The sequence below is a fragment of the Lacerta agilis genome, chromosome 13 (assembly GCF_009819535.1).
Source record: "Lacerta agilis isolate rLacAgi1 chromosome 13, rLacAgi1.pri, whole genome shotgun sequence".
Lineage (NCBI taxonomy): Eukaryota > Metazoa > Chordata > Lepidosauria > Squamata > Lacertidae > Lacerta > Lacerta agilis.
The window spans coordinates 38,834,854-38,849,936 of record NC_046324.1 but is presented as its reverse complement, the minus strand read 5'-3'; the positions used below and the strand labels follow the sequence as shown (position 1 = coordinate 38,849,936).

The 15,083-nt window shown below is 43.4% G+C and overlaps 2 protein-coding genes across 4 annotated transcripts in view; one reads left to right on the top strand and one right to left on the bottom strand.

The window, feature by feature from the left end:
* Window positions 1-1,709: 1,709 nt before the first annotated feature.
* GDE1 (glycerophosphodiester phosphodiesterase 1) lies at window positions 1,710-11,072 on the top strand. Of its 3 annotated transcripts, none has more exons than XM_033166686.1 (6): window positions 1,717-2,069; window positions 5,438-5,613; window positions 6,396-6,501; window positions 7,412-7,504; window positions 8,146-8,357; window positions 9,353-11,072. In XM_033166686.1, the coding sequence occupies exons 1-6, from the start codon at window positions 1,815-1,817 to the stop codon at window positions 9,498-9,500; spliced, it is 990 nt and encodes a 329-aa protein (XP_033022577.1). In that variant the 5' UTR covers window positions 1,717-1,814; the 3' UTR covers window positions 9,501-11,072. The 3 variants fall into 3 exon arrangements, with proteins under 3 accessions (XP_033022579.1, XP_033022577.1, XP_033022580.1); XM_033166689.1 differs by having other exon boundaries at window positions 1,970-2,069; window positions 5,442-5,613; XM_033166688.1 differs by lacking the exon at window positions 7,412-7,504 and having other exon boundaries at window positions 1,710-2,069.
* Window positions 10,977-15,083, bottom strand: part of TMC5 (transmembrane channel like 5) — a 27,832-nt gene continuing 23,725 nt past the window's right edge. The window contains exons 17-20 of the mRNA XM_033166685.1: window positions 14,863-14,946; window positions 14,103-14,207; window positions 12,682-12,715; window positions 10,977-11,551 (exon numbers count right to left, since the gene is read on the bottom strand). Of these exons, the coding sequence (XP_033022576.1) occupies window positions 11,439-11,551; window positions 12,682-12,715; window positions 14,103-14,207; window positions 14,863-14,946 (336 nt within the window). The 3' untranslated portion in view covers window positions 10,977-11,438. The remainder of the gene's footprint in view (window positions 11,552-12,681; window positions 12,716-14,102; window positions 14,208-14,862; window positions 14,947-15,083) is intronic.

Here is a 15,083-nt window from a genome sequence, read left to right as displayed (position 1 = left end):
CCAAAGATCTCATCCTCTGTCGTCCCCTTCTCCTTGTGCCCTCCATCTTCCATTTGCCTCTGCTTTGCTATTTTTATCTGTTTTCTGTGATGATTTTGTTTTATGCTTGATTTTGCGTGGTAATAATAAATAAATTAAAATAAATTAATAATAAAAGTTAGAAAAACGGACTTGGATTTATATTGTAAAGCCAGTGTGGTGTAGTGATTAGGAGCGGTAGACTCGTAATCTGGTGAACTGGGTTCGCGCCTCCGCTCCTCCCCATGCAGCTGCTGGGTGACCTGGGGCTAGTCACACTTCTTTGAAGTCTCTCAGCCCCACTCACCTCACAGAGTATTTGTTGTGGGGGAGGAAGGGAGAGGAGAATGATAGCCGTTTTGAGACTCCTTCGGGTAGTGATAAAGTGGGCTATCAAATCCAAACTTCTTTATGTTGTGAACTTCCCTGAGACCCACGGGTCTAGGGCATTATACATATTTATGTATTTATTTATTTATTTAATCAATCAATCAATCTGTTGTAAGTAACAATCAATCAACAACAATAGTAGTAATAGACTTATGTTCACCATTGTGTGCTGCAAGTTATAGTCCGTGTTAGCCATGAGTTGAGGCTCCAGTACTTTGGCCACCTCATGAGAAGAGAAGACTCCCTGGAAAAGACCCTGATGTTGGGAAAGATGGATGGCACAAGGAGAAGGGGACGACAGAAGATGAGATGGCTGAACAGTGTTCTCGAAGCAATTGGCATGAGTTTGGCCAAACTGCGGGAGGCAGTGGAGGATAGGCGTGCCTGGCATGCTCTGGTCCATGGGGTCAAAAAGAGTCGGGCACGACTGAACGACTGAACAACAACAAAGTCACGAGTCCAGCTGAGAAATTTAGGTGTGTTCCAAAGGAAGGAATTCCCTCCCTGATTTCACTATTATGCCTTGCTGACTCGTTCACATATGATGTGGCAGTTTCACAGGATGTCAAGTCCCTCTTTGTCTCTTCCCAGAGGCAGATGCTGAGAACCGCTGCCTGCATCCCGCATCAGTCTCAGCCAGCATGACCGACCAGTGATCGGGGTGAATGACAGGTGTAGCATTCCTGTGCAATTATACAGCATCTGTCTATACGAGAAATAAGCCCAACGGAGTTCAACAGAGCTTCCTCCTAGATATAGAATTTCAGCTTTAGTAATTCTTAGTTTATCAGTTTGTATTTTCTATTTTGAAAGTGACGGCTTCGTAGGGCATTGGGGGTCAGAGCCAAAAGCGAGTGGGGCTACCTGCTTTCCCTTTGGAGGGTGTGGTCTCCTGACAACGCCTTCAACACACTGCTGCTCCCAAGACAGTTTAAAGGACTTTGGGGGGGGGGGGTTATTGTTTTGTTTTGTTATTGTTTTTATTATGTCTTTCGTGTTTTCATTGTGTATTTTTATGCTGTGAACTGCCCTGAAATCTTCGGACAAAGGATACAAAACAAAACAAAACGGTATCATAGTGCCAATTGAAAACAACAACTACACTACTACTACTACTGCATGGTGTGAACTTGGCCTTGGAGTACCTGGGCGCAGCTTCAGGGCAGAGTTCATTCTGGATACACGAAAAAGAAAAGCCCGCCCCTCGCCTCAATCCTTAGCTCCCTATTGGCTGGCGGCACCAGGGGGCTAGCGGCGATTGGCTGGGAGCCGGCGACCTCGCCTCACTATTATGCTGTCAAGGCCCAGGTGAGCGCTGCCTCCTCGGCGCCCGCCGCCTTCGCCGGCAGTTGAGGGAGCGGGGGGGGGGGGCGACTCCCCTCCGCCTGTGAGGCCGTTGGGCCGCCATGTTCTGCTACTCCGAGGGGCTGCTGGCCGCCTTCTCGACGGTGCTCCTGGCCGCGCTGGTGCTGAGCCGGAGCGCCGTGCTCTCCTGCCTGCTGACTGCGGGCCTCTACCTGGTGCTACGCCTCTTCAGCCTCGAGCCGGCGCCGGTCCAACGAGCCCAGCTGGTCGTCCAGCCCCGCGGGAACCCGGCTCGCATCGCGCACCGCGGCGGCGGACACGACGCGCCCGAGAACACGCTGGCCGCCATCAGACAGGTCAGTCCCCCGAATATTTGGCTCTATTTGTTATACCACATCTTCTTCCCCCCACCCCACCCACTAAAAAAAATGCGAGGGAGAAATTAATTAAAATTTAAATATTCTTTTTTGGGGGGTGTTAAGGCTTGTGATCGGAAATAAAACCATGCCCTGCAGGAGATTGTGGTGATGATGGCGAAACAGACCAGAGAGTGAAAGGAAGGCAGGCAGGAAGCAAATGGTTTAGACCCAGGTTGGAGGGTGTGGAAGGGACTTGGGGACTTTAACCCATTCCCTGCTGCTGAAAAGGGCTTCAGAGTAATGCCATGGCATTCATTGGGAGGGGGGGGGGGGGGAATTCCATGTATGCTTGTTACTATTGTACCTGAAATAACAGCCCTTTCCTCCAGCGTTATTTTCTAATTCTAATTCATAAAGCTATGTTGGTAGTCATCATTGCATCTTATGGAAGCAGCTGTCACTGTGTGTGTAATAATTATTCTGTCCTGCATCTCTTGCCATTCAGTTTCATCAAAATACCTTGGGTTCTAGTACTAGGAGAGGGGAAGAAAAATTACTTATCTATCCATTTTTTCCTCACTTAACCTTTGCTCCTTGGGAAGTTGCTCCAGCTTCATGATCGTAGGCAACTGATCATAGAATCAAAGTTGGAAGGGACCCTGAAGATCATCTCTAGGGCCTAGGCCAACCCCCAGCAATGCAGGAATATGCAGCTGTCCCATCCATTGATCAAACCTGCAACCTTGGCATTATCAGCACCACACTGTCACCAACTGAGCTATTCTGCTCATCCCAACATTGCCCTTTTCTGCACCTTTCCCAGCTCTCTAATATTCTTTTTGAGTTGTGGTGATCAAAAGTGGGCATAGTATTGCAAGTGTGGTCCACACCATAGATTATGCAAATGCATTATGATATTTGCAGTTTAATTTATTATACCTTACCTTTCTCTAACCCTTACCACCAAAAGCCAGTTTAGGGAGAACTCTCTTAAACAACTTCTGGAAGATTCAGGGGCTTAGGTATAAATGTAGGGGACATTTGACAGTGTAACATAAATAAAATGGGGAAAGTCTAAATTTTAGTTGTGTGCTTGGAGGGAGGGAGATGCACAACAGAGGAAGACTAGAACAGGGAGGGGTCCAAAAATCGTGCATCTTTCTATTCTGTTTCATTGGTGTGGTTGAAAAGTTTGCATCCTCCTATAGAAGCAACTCTCCTTGTAGAAGAGAGAAACCACAAAGCAGCTGCAGGCTCTTGTGGACTATGCAGCAGTACTGGGATTAAGCCAGGGGTCCCCAAACTAAGGCCTGGGGGCCAGATGCAGCCCATTCGCCTTCTAAATACGGCCCGCGGATGGTCGGGGAATCAGCGTGTTTTTACATGAGTAGAATGTGTCCTTTTATTTAAAATGCATCTCTGGGTTATTTGTGGGGCCTGCCTAGTGTTTTTACATGAGTACAATGTGTGCTTTTATTTAAAATGCATCTCTGGGTTATTTGTTGGGCATAGGAATTCGTTCATTTCCCCCCCCCAAAAAAAAAATATAGTCCGCCCCCCACAAGGTCTGAAGTGCAGTGGACCGGCCAATGGCTGAAGAAGTTTGCTGACCCCTGGATTAAGCCCATCTCTTGTAAGGAACAGAAAAGAACCAGTTTGGATTTTCTCTTGACCAGGAGAATTGACAGACACACCATTCTTCTCTTTAGTGGGCAGATGCTGACTTTCCCACCCTAGAGGGTTGCGACTTGCCAGGAATTTTAGAATTTAGGTCCATGGTTATCTCTATATATTTTATTTTTTATTTATTTATGTCTGTCTGTCTCCCCTTCCAAGAAGCTCAAGGTGGCAGCATATGTGGTTTCCCTCTTCCCTATTTTATCCTCACAGTGTTCCTATGAGGTAGGAATTTAAGCAGGCTAGCAATGAGTGTTAAATTCCGGAATAATTGTTTTAAATTCTGGAATAAGAGACCTAATTTCAAAGTAATGTTCCAGTGCAGACTTGCAATGGAATAGTAAACCTTTGAGGGTTATAACCTGTTCTGAAGCTAGTGGTTGCAATTAAATGTGTTACAAACAAAGGGAAGGTAACCCTCACTTGCTGTGCTAATGAGAGTGATTAAAGCATAAAGGAACCACAGGGATTATAAAGATCAACTGAAACCTAAACAGAGTAAGGGGATTAACAAGGGAGATGAAGTGCAAATATTTGTGAATCATTAGTGGTAAATATAGTAACCTTTCACTTCCCAAGACAATCCATCGCAAACTCAGTGAGGGGAGATGCTGTTTACTACTCTGTTTCGCAAATCAGATAACTGACTTCCATAGACTTTTATGAGATTTAAAGTGTTTCCTTATCTCTGAGCAGGATAACCCAGCAAGATATATATTTTTTTCAGTATCAAGGTCAGAAGAGAAAAGGCCTGGCAACCCTCTTGATGAAACAAGAGGACACATCCCTTAAACAAATCAGTACAAATTTTGCAGGATATCTTCCCAGAAAAAAAATTCAGAGATAAAATTAACTTCCCTCACATTCACTCTACAGGTTACAGAGGAGAGCATCTTCATTGTTTATTATTTCTTTTATCTGAAGGCTTGTCTTCTTCCAAGTTACAAACCAATCTCACCTCAGATGTTTGGGTGTCATGGAGCAGAGCCTAACCTGATGATATTACCGTAATGGGTAGGGGAAATAGTGTGGAACCAAGTGGCCCATTAGAAACCCTGGATCCAAACCATTTAGTGTTTTAAAGTTGATAACCAGCACTTTGAATTGGTCTTGAAAACACACTAATGTCAATTGAATACTTTGGAGATAGTAAATAACAGGCCCCCCAACTGCACCATCTCAGTTTGTTAACTAACATCTAACCCCTAACAATCAGTTAAGGGCTTTTAACTCTCTTAAAATCTGATGAAAAGCAATCCTAGATTTGGGTGTCACCTACATATTGGTGATCATATCTCCAGATGACCTCTCCCAGCAGTTTCTTATATGCATTAACCGGCATGGGGAAAACGATACAACATTGTGGATCTCCATAGGCCAATTAACAAACAAGAAGCTGAATACTTAATCCCCAGATCTGCCTTCAGAAAATTGTCCTTTAGGCTGGACAGGAACCAGCACAATCCTGTACTCCAAGCCCCAACCTGGCCTGGCAGTACAGAAACACTAATACCATGACCAATAGTACTGAAAGGTCCTGCGGAACCATCAAAAGTCAGGTCACAGCTGGTGAATTCATTTCAGTTTTCCCATTTCTAATGTGATGGTAGAAAAAGATAGATTACAGTGCAAAACTTGCATTGTTATCCAATGTCCTGTTTAAAGCAGTTTGTTTTTTGTTTATCAAGGCAGCTGAGAATGGAGCAACAGGGGTTGAACTTGACCTTGGATTCACTGCTGATGGCATTCCTGTCCTGATGCATGACGACACTGTAGACAGGACCACTGATGGGTCTGGAAACTTAAACAGCTTGACATTTGCTGATATCAGAAAATTTAATCCAGCTGCTAAACATAGATTATGGTAAGTGAGCAATCTGAAGAACACCTTCATTCATACCTGGAAATAAAATATTTCTGTACCATTACATAAAATGCTTTCTCTTACAGCCTGATCCTATGCATGGTTATGTGGAAGCAAATCCCAATTATTTCTTATTCCTGAATAAGTATGTAGAGATAAGTGGTTTGTGAAGATGAGCACCACCTGCTCCCCTTGATGTAGCGATGGATGGGAAGGCCTGGCTTCAAGCCACCTCTCAGCAATGAAGTTTATTGGGTGATCTTGGGCAGTCACTTGGTCTCAGTGTGAAGGTAATAGGTGGAAGGAAAGAATCTTGAAGAATGGGTGGGAAATTCTTCCAACCAGATCTGTTTTCTGTCAGATAATTCCAAAATACTGTAAAGGTGCAGCTTTGGGCTGTTTGCAAGCATCACCAGCAGAATACTACTGGAAATATTGCTGGATATATTAAGCTTGGACTTTGGTAAAAACACATATTCTTGATTATTTTAGTTCTTTCTAATATTAGGTCACAGTCAGAGCCACCTGTCTTGAAGATTTTATGGGAAATAAGTATGCTTATAATGGTGTCAGGTGACTGATAGGTGTGTGGTCCCATCCGCCTGTCAAAGTTGGCCCATGAGGTGAGAGGAAATAAACATCTGGTTCCCCAATCAGAAAGGTCCCCCACCCCTGCCTTAGATGCTTCATGGTGATAAAAGCGAATAGAAGCATTATTCCTTTTTTAATGTAAATATTCATGCAGGAATGCACACAATTAAAGTTTTACTGTTTCTCTGTAGGAGGGATTATCGTGGAGAAAAAATACCAACTTTGAAAGAAGCTGTTTTGGAAAGTATGCATTACGATCTCACAATCTACTTTGATGTCAAGGGCAATGCAGACCAGGTACCATTTTCTTCCACTGTGCTGAAGCCTCACATTCTTGTGGGACAGCACATGGTAGAGGTCTTCCATTTGATCAGATCTGAGAGATCTTTCTTAGTAAAACATTAATGCAATTTTACCAAGACAAGAAGAGCATTTGTGCTGCTTCTTTTTCAGCCTATTTACAATCATAGCTGCTTTACCCTGCCTTTGGTCTTATTCGTAGTGATATAATACTGAATAACTTAAGCCCCTTTTGTTTGTGGTTGAGACTAGTTAAAAATAAGCTTGAAACAACATTTTCTTTAAGTTGTAGGTGTGGGGTAGGGAAGGGGGCATTTATCCCCTTTTCTGGCACTGTGCACATGGAATTATACATGTATTTATGTAGAGCCAGACTGTATATATTGCCTTATATAGAGTCAGACTGTAGTCCAGCCTTGTAGTCTAATAGTTGTCAGCTTTCCAGTCTGCTTTCCAGAGCCACAAACAGGGGACTTTCCCAGTGCTGCTGCTACCTGAAATCACTCTTAAATGATGATGCTGAGGACTGAACATGGCACCTTCAGCATAGCATGTATTCAAATACTGAGTTACTGGTCCTTTTCTGAATCAGTCTCTTACATACTGAACCAAAATGCTTGCCAAAAGCAAATTTTCCACTGGAGCAAATTGGGCCTTCCTTGATGTATGTCTCAAACAATAATTTTATCTTTGTATACACACCACCACAATAGCAAACACCTTTCTCTTGACTAGAGGTACCGGTACCTAAGCTAGCTGAATGGCAAAACCAAAGGTCAGCATATTGCATTCAAAAAAATTATGCAGTCCTTTCCATCTCCAGTCTGACATTAGGCTATAATAACAAAATTTCAAAATTACCTTTAAACTGCTTTGCACTTCTTTCATATAACTTATTTCCCGGCAGGCAGTTGCAGCCCTAAAACCCCTGTACTTGGAATATCCTCGGCTGTACAACACTAGCATCGTTTGCTCTTTTATGCCGGATGTTGTCTATAAGGTACAATTTTTCACCTAAGTGTTCTGTTGTTGCCATGATATTTCTGGTCTTGGTAAAATTTTGATTTGGGTAATTTCAGCATTACATGTAGTACATAATCTTACAGAAGTGGCGAGGATATGTTAAAGATTGACAAAGTGGCCTTCACTTTAAAATCTTGAATAATTCTGTCCACTGTGAAGCGTCGTATAGACTCCCCTCATTTTGCAAGGACAGTGGGGGGTGTTGTATGGGTCATGGATAAAGGAGGTAAGGGCTTCATGGGGGGGATATACAGGTACCCAATACAACCAACCCTAATCATTAGTTTAATTGCTATAAACCAAATAGTTTTAAAACTATCCCAGGACTCAGCTCTTCAAGGCAGATACATAATTTGGGAAGTAAATAAAATCAGTAAGGTGTACTTCTAAGAGTATTTAGTTTTGTGGCACAAAATGTCTGGACTTCTTTAGCAAACATGATGCAAGGGTTGTGTTCCAGCCTTTGACTCTTTCTCTACAAACGCCAGACTACCAGATATAGCAAGATTATGTACCATCAAAGTCAAGCTTGAAATGATGAAAGTCACGTCTCCCTTGCAAAATATCAGTCTTTGTACATCAAAATGTATTCATTTGTTTCTTTGCTTGGCCTTGTAGATGAAGCAAGCTGATAGGAATGTTTTAACAGCTCTAACCCACCGACCATGGAGCTTTAGTTACTTTGGAGATGGGAAGCCTCGCTACACTTCCTGTTGGAAACATTATTTCATGATGATGCTGGATGTCATTTTGGACTGGAGCATGCACAACTTCCTGTGGCACTTCTGTGGGGTTTCCGCTTTTCTGGTGCAGAAAAATTTCGTTTCACAGTAAGCAGAAAACCTTGACTATACTCCGGGATAGCCAGTGGCAAGTGCCCTCCAGCTGCTTGTGGGACTACAACTCCCATCAGTCCTGATCACTGCCTATGGAACCGAACAACATCTGTAGGGCACCCTTTGTCTAACCCAGGGGTCCCCAAACTAAGGCCCGGGGGCGGGATGCTGCCCAATTGCCTTCTAAATCCGGCCCGCGGACAGTCTGGGAATCGGCGTGTTTTTACATGAGTAGAATGTGTGCTTTTATTTAAAATGCATCTCTGGGTTATTTGTGGGGCATAGGAATTTGTTCATTTCCCCCCCAAAATATAGTCTGGCCCCCCACAAGGTCTGAGGGACAGTGGACCGGCCCCCTGCTGAAAAAGTTTGCTGACCCCTGGTCTAACCCACCCACAGCTAAGATATTCCTCAAAGGATTGGGGGGGGGGTGAGGTGAGAGGATAGGCATACACCAATTCATATGAGACTTAAAAGAACAAAGTGCTGGTGTCAACATAGGGTGGTTTAAATAAGAAAAGCTCACCAGGCACCCACTAACTGTATGTGTAATTCTCATCTGTAATACTTGTAAACAACCTTTCAGGGTAACAGTACCCTCTTATGGTAGCTTGAAAAGGCAGCTTTGTGCAAGGGCAGGATGATTTAGCTCCATACACGTAGCAGAGGCTTTCAGGTGGGAGGATACCTGGGTGCTGCTTCCTCAGCGACAGCACTGGGGAGATGGATGGAGGCGGGGCTTTCAGCTGGAAATGTACCTAGGCATGCTGCTGTTTCTCCCTCCGATGGCCTCAATAATTATCCCTAAGAGATGGTTTATAATCGAATACCACACCTTAACTTAAACAAAATAGGGGGAAAGATTGTGGGTTAAGTACCAAAAAGATGGCCTGTTGTTACTATAGAGAACATGAAATAAGAAAGGTTTGGTTTTAATTGCAGTCACTTGCAGTCTTCCCTCACCTCATTTCTGACATTATCCTTTTTAGGGAATATGTGAGACAGTGGTCTTCCAAAGGAATTCAAGTTGTGGCTTGGACAGTCAACACATTTGCTGAAAAAATGTACTATGAAAATGTTCTCCAGGCCAGCTACATCACTGACAGCTTAGTGGAGGACTGTGACCCTCACTTCTAATCTTCAGCATTTCCTGGATTCTTTTGGGTTTGCTTCTTTAAAGCAAAATGGAAGTTTGTCAGCAGTGGAACTTCAAGGATTCATATTGATTTTCTTGGGACTGAATTATCACGATGCAAAGTGGATCCAAATGTTTCTTTTCATCATGCTGGATGGAGTCTTAACATTACAATCAATTTTAACCCTAGCAGGAAGAATTGAGAGTCTAAGAGAGGGCTGTGCAGCCCTTTTAAAAAATCAGGTTGGTTTAATGCAGGTGTGGACTTGTAGATTGACACTTTTTTCTAAATTAAGCTGCTTTTTTAAAAATAAATCGATGCTAGGCCTTCACCAATCACTGACATGACTTGAAACACATTCATTAGCCTGTACTTATAATGAAATAGTAGAGAGGGAGACAACTGCATATACCTCCTCGTTGTCTAGTCGAAAGACAAACCAGTTCCCCAAGGCGTGGACCAAAGAGCATCAAAGCATTTGGGGGGCTGGAAGAAATTAGGCCAGGTGCTGCAGGTTGCAGTACTGCCTTATGGGTAAGTGGGTGGCTGGGTGCAACAGAATCCTACCTGGGGGATATGAATAAGAGGCATTAGCTGAAAAGCGAGACTTGGAGACAACATGGAGCAACGCCACAGCCAGGACTAGACTATATATGGGTAAGTAGGAAGAGATTTTTAGGGCTCAGTTTAGGTGCCAATTTGAATTCACATTTGGCACTGCTTTTGAAGCAACATTAATTCTTACAAATTAGGGTCTGTTCTTCTGACCAAGATTCTTTGCAGGTTGTCCTTGCACTTTACTCTGAAGTACAACCTATTCCAAAGTAATAGCATTCAGAAAATCACTCAGGAAGTTTGTGTCCAAACGCACACAGAGGAAACACTTTTACTATGGAAGTTGCTCATGGTAGGGAAACTAGAAACTACCTGACGAAGTAGAAGCAAAGAAAATACGACCATTTGGGGAGAATTGGATGCTGAAATCTAGTAGGGATACAGAAGCACTTGAAGAATTAGGAGTACACTAGGAAGGGAAAAGGTTGTGCCTTAAACTCTGCAAACCAGCTTTTCACAGGAAGAAGCCAAGCACAACAAACAGTTGAGCAGCAAGAACTCGCCCAACTGCTGTTGTAGATGCAATCCTGATTCTAGCAGCCAGACACTCCTCAAAAGTGCTCTTGATTGCAATTCATATGAGTAGCTGGGCCAGATGGCAACTGAAGCAGCCAACCATTGATGTAGGGGAAATAAGAGGGTCCTTGTCAAACAATTTAAAAATGTGCAGCTGCAAAGTCACAGCTAAAACAGGTTTCTGTTTTCCAAACTTACATTACAACATTTTTTTGTGCTGGTTATGTACCCATTGTTCTCCAGAAAAGGTTGGAACTGCACAGAGATGAAGTAAGATATATGTAACCAGATTTAACATTTCACAGTGGTGACACAATGCATGTTAATTAAAAAAAAACAACAGAGCTCTCATTATCATTCTTTATAAATGCCTCTAATCTCTGTAAAAAAATATTCTGATCAACACAGCAAAAATAAAGCATTTCAGAACGATTACAACAAATGTTTACAGACCTGTACTTGTCAGTTATTAATTGGAATAATTTATACTAATCCAGTAAGAAAGTTCCATGAAAAGTGTTTAATCTCACATCTTTCCATATGTACCGGTAGTCAATCCTGTCCTGGACTCCGTTGATGAGCTGCATCCTGTTTTAATTACATTTCACAATATTTTCAAAAAAAATACTATAAAGCAAACTTGCAACCAGTGAAAAAATACAATTTTTTGATGCAAAAGCCTTGGTTTTCAACACCATCCTTCATTTGTCAATTTTCAAAAGTGCAGACAGTTCCTTCTAAGGCCTCAGTAGTGCAAACAGCAAAATTCTCAAGAGTGCTTCTCTGTCCATTTTGCACTCCTCCACTTTCAGGAACTTTCATCATCTCCCATTTCCCATTCAGCCTCTTGCCTGGCTCTCAAAGCCAGAGCCAGAGCTTCAGAAGCTGTAGCATTCTTGGCTGGGCGGTTACTCTCATGAACTGCAAGCAAGACAAATGGCAAAGCATCAGCACTGTCGTATTTGATAGAAGTTACCCACATTCCTAATCAAACCATGACACAAGTGGAATGGAAATTATCTCTTCACAGCCCTTTTTGTTAATGCCTCTTTCGGTCATTCACGTGTTTTTAACAAGCATCCTTAAACTGAACATTTGTATTTTGAAGAAAAATCAGCTGTGTGTCCCAGATATGGAATGTACTCCCAATCTGGAATGGAACCCTATTTTCTCCAGAAGATAAGGCATACTGCAAGAATTACCTTCAGGGGTAAACAGGTGGATGGGAGAGATATCATCAGCAGGAAATTTGTGGCATCCCAATCCAGATTGGGACTGTGCTCTGGATGAGAGCCCATAGATCATTTATCTTCAAAGTAGAAGTTGCTTTTTAAAAGTGGAATGACGATTTTGCTAGGTTCAACCAGTAGACCACTTATGCTGATACACTTTTTCAAACAATGAGCTGGTTTGGCTGTTTGCTCCAAGCCTCTGGCTTCTGTTTTCCCTTTATCTCCTCCACTTCCAATTCCTGATTCCAATGAGCCATAGTTCGCCGCCGCCCCCCCATCCAATATTACCAAACCAGTTTCTGCTTCCTCTCCAAAATGGAATTGAAAAATCACCATTTGAAGTGGCTTTCCAATCCTGATAGGTGGCAAACACAAACCATAGTTTGCCAATTCAGATGTTAACACCCAACTGTAGTCTATACCATTCCTGACCAGGTAATTATAGCCCTATTCAGGTAATTAATTTCTGAACACATGAAAAGGACTGTGGAAAGATGTGGGGCTAGCCCCCTACCCTCAACAGCACATGAAGTGGCCACATCCCCCACGTTACACATGGGCAGGCCTAACACACATGAGCCTCTACAGAGATGGGGACCCTGAGTTTCCATGCTGGAAGCATCATGCATAGAACATAAGCCTCTTGACTAAGCCAATAACATGTCAGCTAATGCACTGTGTAGTTCTGTGTAGGAGGAGAGCCAGCCCTGCGCCCTCCTCCTAGTAGCTGAATGTCTGAAAAGGGCTTTAGATCTTCAGAGAGATGGGTTTTCAATTTTTGTCACCTGCTCTGCCTATTTGTGCCAGGCTTATGCTTACCACGAGAGAAGCTGGTCATTTGAGGTCTTGCAAGCTAAAGGGAAGAAAAACATAGCAATGTAATAATAGACAGATCCCCATTTCCTTATGTCTAAAATGAGGCGAGGGAATTTTGAAGCTTTAATTGCCCCATTCTTTCCCCCCCCCAACTGATTGTTTAGGGAAGTTTTTAAACTGTGATATTTTAAATGTATTTTAATATTTGATGGAAGCCGCCCAGAGTGGCTGGGGAGACCCAGCCAGATGGGTGGGGTACAAATAATAAATTATTATTATTATTACTATTATTATTATTATTATTACTACACCTTGGAAGCACTCTCTCCTCCATTCTGGTTCTCCAGACAGGATCTATGATAACATCTGTTTTTTGTGAGTGCTAAATCAACTTATCAGAACACACCTTGGAGATTTTCCATGTATTTCCACACCAACAATAGTAGGGTCCCACCACCACCAAGGGATTCCAAGTCAGAACATCCGCTTTGGTCTGCCCTTGCTGGAACAATTGATTCCACCACTGATAATTAAAAGCACTTGGCCCAATGCACTTCAGTGCTGCTGAAAACCAGTTACTGGAAACAGCAGTGCAGGGAGAGTGCTGTTGTGCTCAGGTCCCACTTGAGGTCCTCCTATAGGCATCTGGTTGGCATCTGTGAGAACAGGATGCTGGACTAGATGGAGAGCTTCTCCGGGGAGCTACTGTTGCTCAATTTGTAATCTTCATTTGCCCTTGCGTTCCAGCACTGAGAAGTTAGGGGCATAATTCAAGCACTGCTGGGAGCATGGGCTGCTGAGAAAGGACTAGGCGGCTTCGATTTCCCCCTGCTTTTTGCCACCTACACAGGCAGTGTAAAGACACCAAATTGTGAGGCTGCAAGCAATAATTGGAGTTGGAAGGAAGCTCAAAGGTCATCCAGCCAAGCCCCCTGTTTGAAGTGGGAAATTCACTACCACGGCACCCCCGATATGTGGCCATCCAGCCTCCCTTTAAATGTTTCTAACAAAAAAAGAGGTCATCACCATTCTAGGGAGCCTGCTGCGCTGTCAAAACAGCTTCAACCCCGCCAGGAAGCTCCATCTAATGTTTAGTCTGAATCCTTTTTGTAGAACTAGAATCAGTTCTAATCATCATTAGCTCTGGCACCACCTATTGTTGGCTTCCCTGCCTTCTGCCCTATAGTCACCAGTGATGGACTAACTCCAGGCAGGAGCTTCCCCCAGCCCTATTTAGATATAATGGGAATAAACCAGGGACCTTCTGCATGCCAAGCGGATTGCTGGACCACTGAGCTTGGGCCTGGAAACTCCAATGGCCAAAACTGGACAAACAATACTCTAGGTGAACTCTGAAGCATAGAAGAGTGGTAAAAGAATTTCAATTCAATGCACATGCCTCTCTCGGTTGCTGTTGCCATTACCTCAAAGTAAGAGTCTCTTTCCTCTGTTGCTGGAGAGCTTTCAGTGGAGTTAGGAAATGGTGCAGGCACCTGCTGTCTAGTTGACTGGTGCAGAGATGAACTCCTCTGTGTGTGCAGGGGAGAAGTATCAAAATTAGGTACACTGTGTATACTTAACCACACTTCAGGGTGGATGGAATGGATTGCAACCACAAAAGTCTTAACAAGCTCAAGGCATGTTACCTTGAGTTACCTAGGGCCAGGGGTCAGCAAACCTTTTCAGCCATGGGCTGGTCCACTGTCCCTCAGACCTTGTGGGGGGCCAGACTATATTTTGAAAAAAAATATGAACGAATTCCTCTGTCCCACAAATAACCCAGAGATGCATTTTAAATAAATGCACACATTCTACTCTTGTAAAAACACCAGGCAGGCCCCACAAATAACCCGGAGATCATTTTAAATAAAAGGACACATTCTACTCATGTAAAAACACGCTGATTCCCGGAGCGTCCGCGGGCCGGATTTAGAAGGCGATTGGGCCACATCTGGCCCCTGGGCCTTAGTTTGGGGACCCCTGACCTAGGGGATTAAGCCTTCACACAACGCAGGCACCTCCAGTGGCCTGGGATTTTTGTGTGATTGCTACTGCCATCTAGTGCAATACTAATAAACAACTTGCCATGTTGCATTATGTATTCCCCCAGATTATTAGCCAATTGTTTTAACGGCCCATAATGAATAAGGCAATATTTTACAAGCCCACATTTTCACAACTAACCTGTGGCTGCTCTCCCCGATTTTGAAGTTTAGATGCCTGCAGCGCACGTAATTTCTTCAACAGGAACATTTTATCTTTACCTTCCTATACACACACACACAAATTGAGTATTAGAAGATGCAGTGGGGAGATGCATGCATTTGCTACTTACCACCAAAAATGGACCCTTTCAGGTGTGGAGGTAGCAATCCATATTGTACAGTAAACACGCTTTCAAAAAA

What these genes read in the sequence shown, in the direction of transcription:
- GDE1 (XM_033166686.1), top strand. Translation starts at nt 1,815, where the DNA reads ATGTTCTGCTACTCCGAGGGGCTGCTGGCCGCCTTCTCGACGGTGCTC. An exon ending in CGCTGGCCGCCATCAGACAG is followed by an intron (nt 2,070 to 5,437) that starts GTCAGTCCCCCG and finishes TTGTTTATCAAG; the next exon opens with GCAGCTGAGAATGGAGCAAC. An exon ending in CAGAAAAATTTCGTTTCACA is followed by an intron (nt 8,358 to 9,352) that starts GTAAGCAGAAAA and finishes TATCCTTTTTAG; the next exon opens with GGAATATGTGAGACAGTGGT.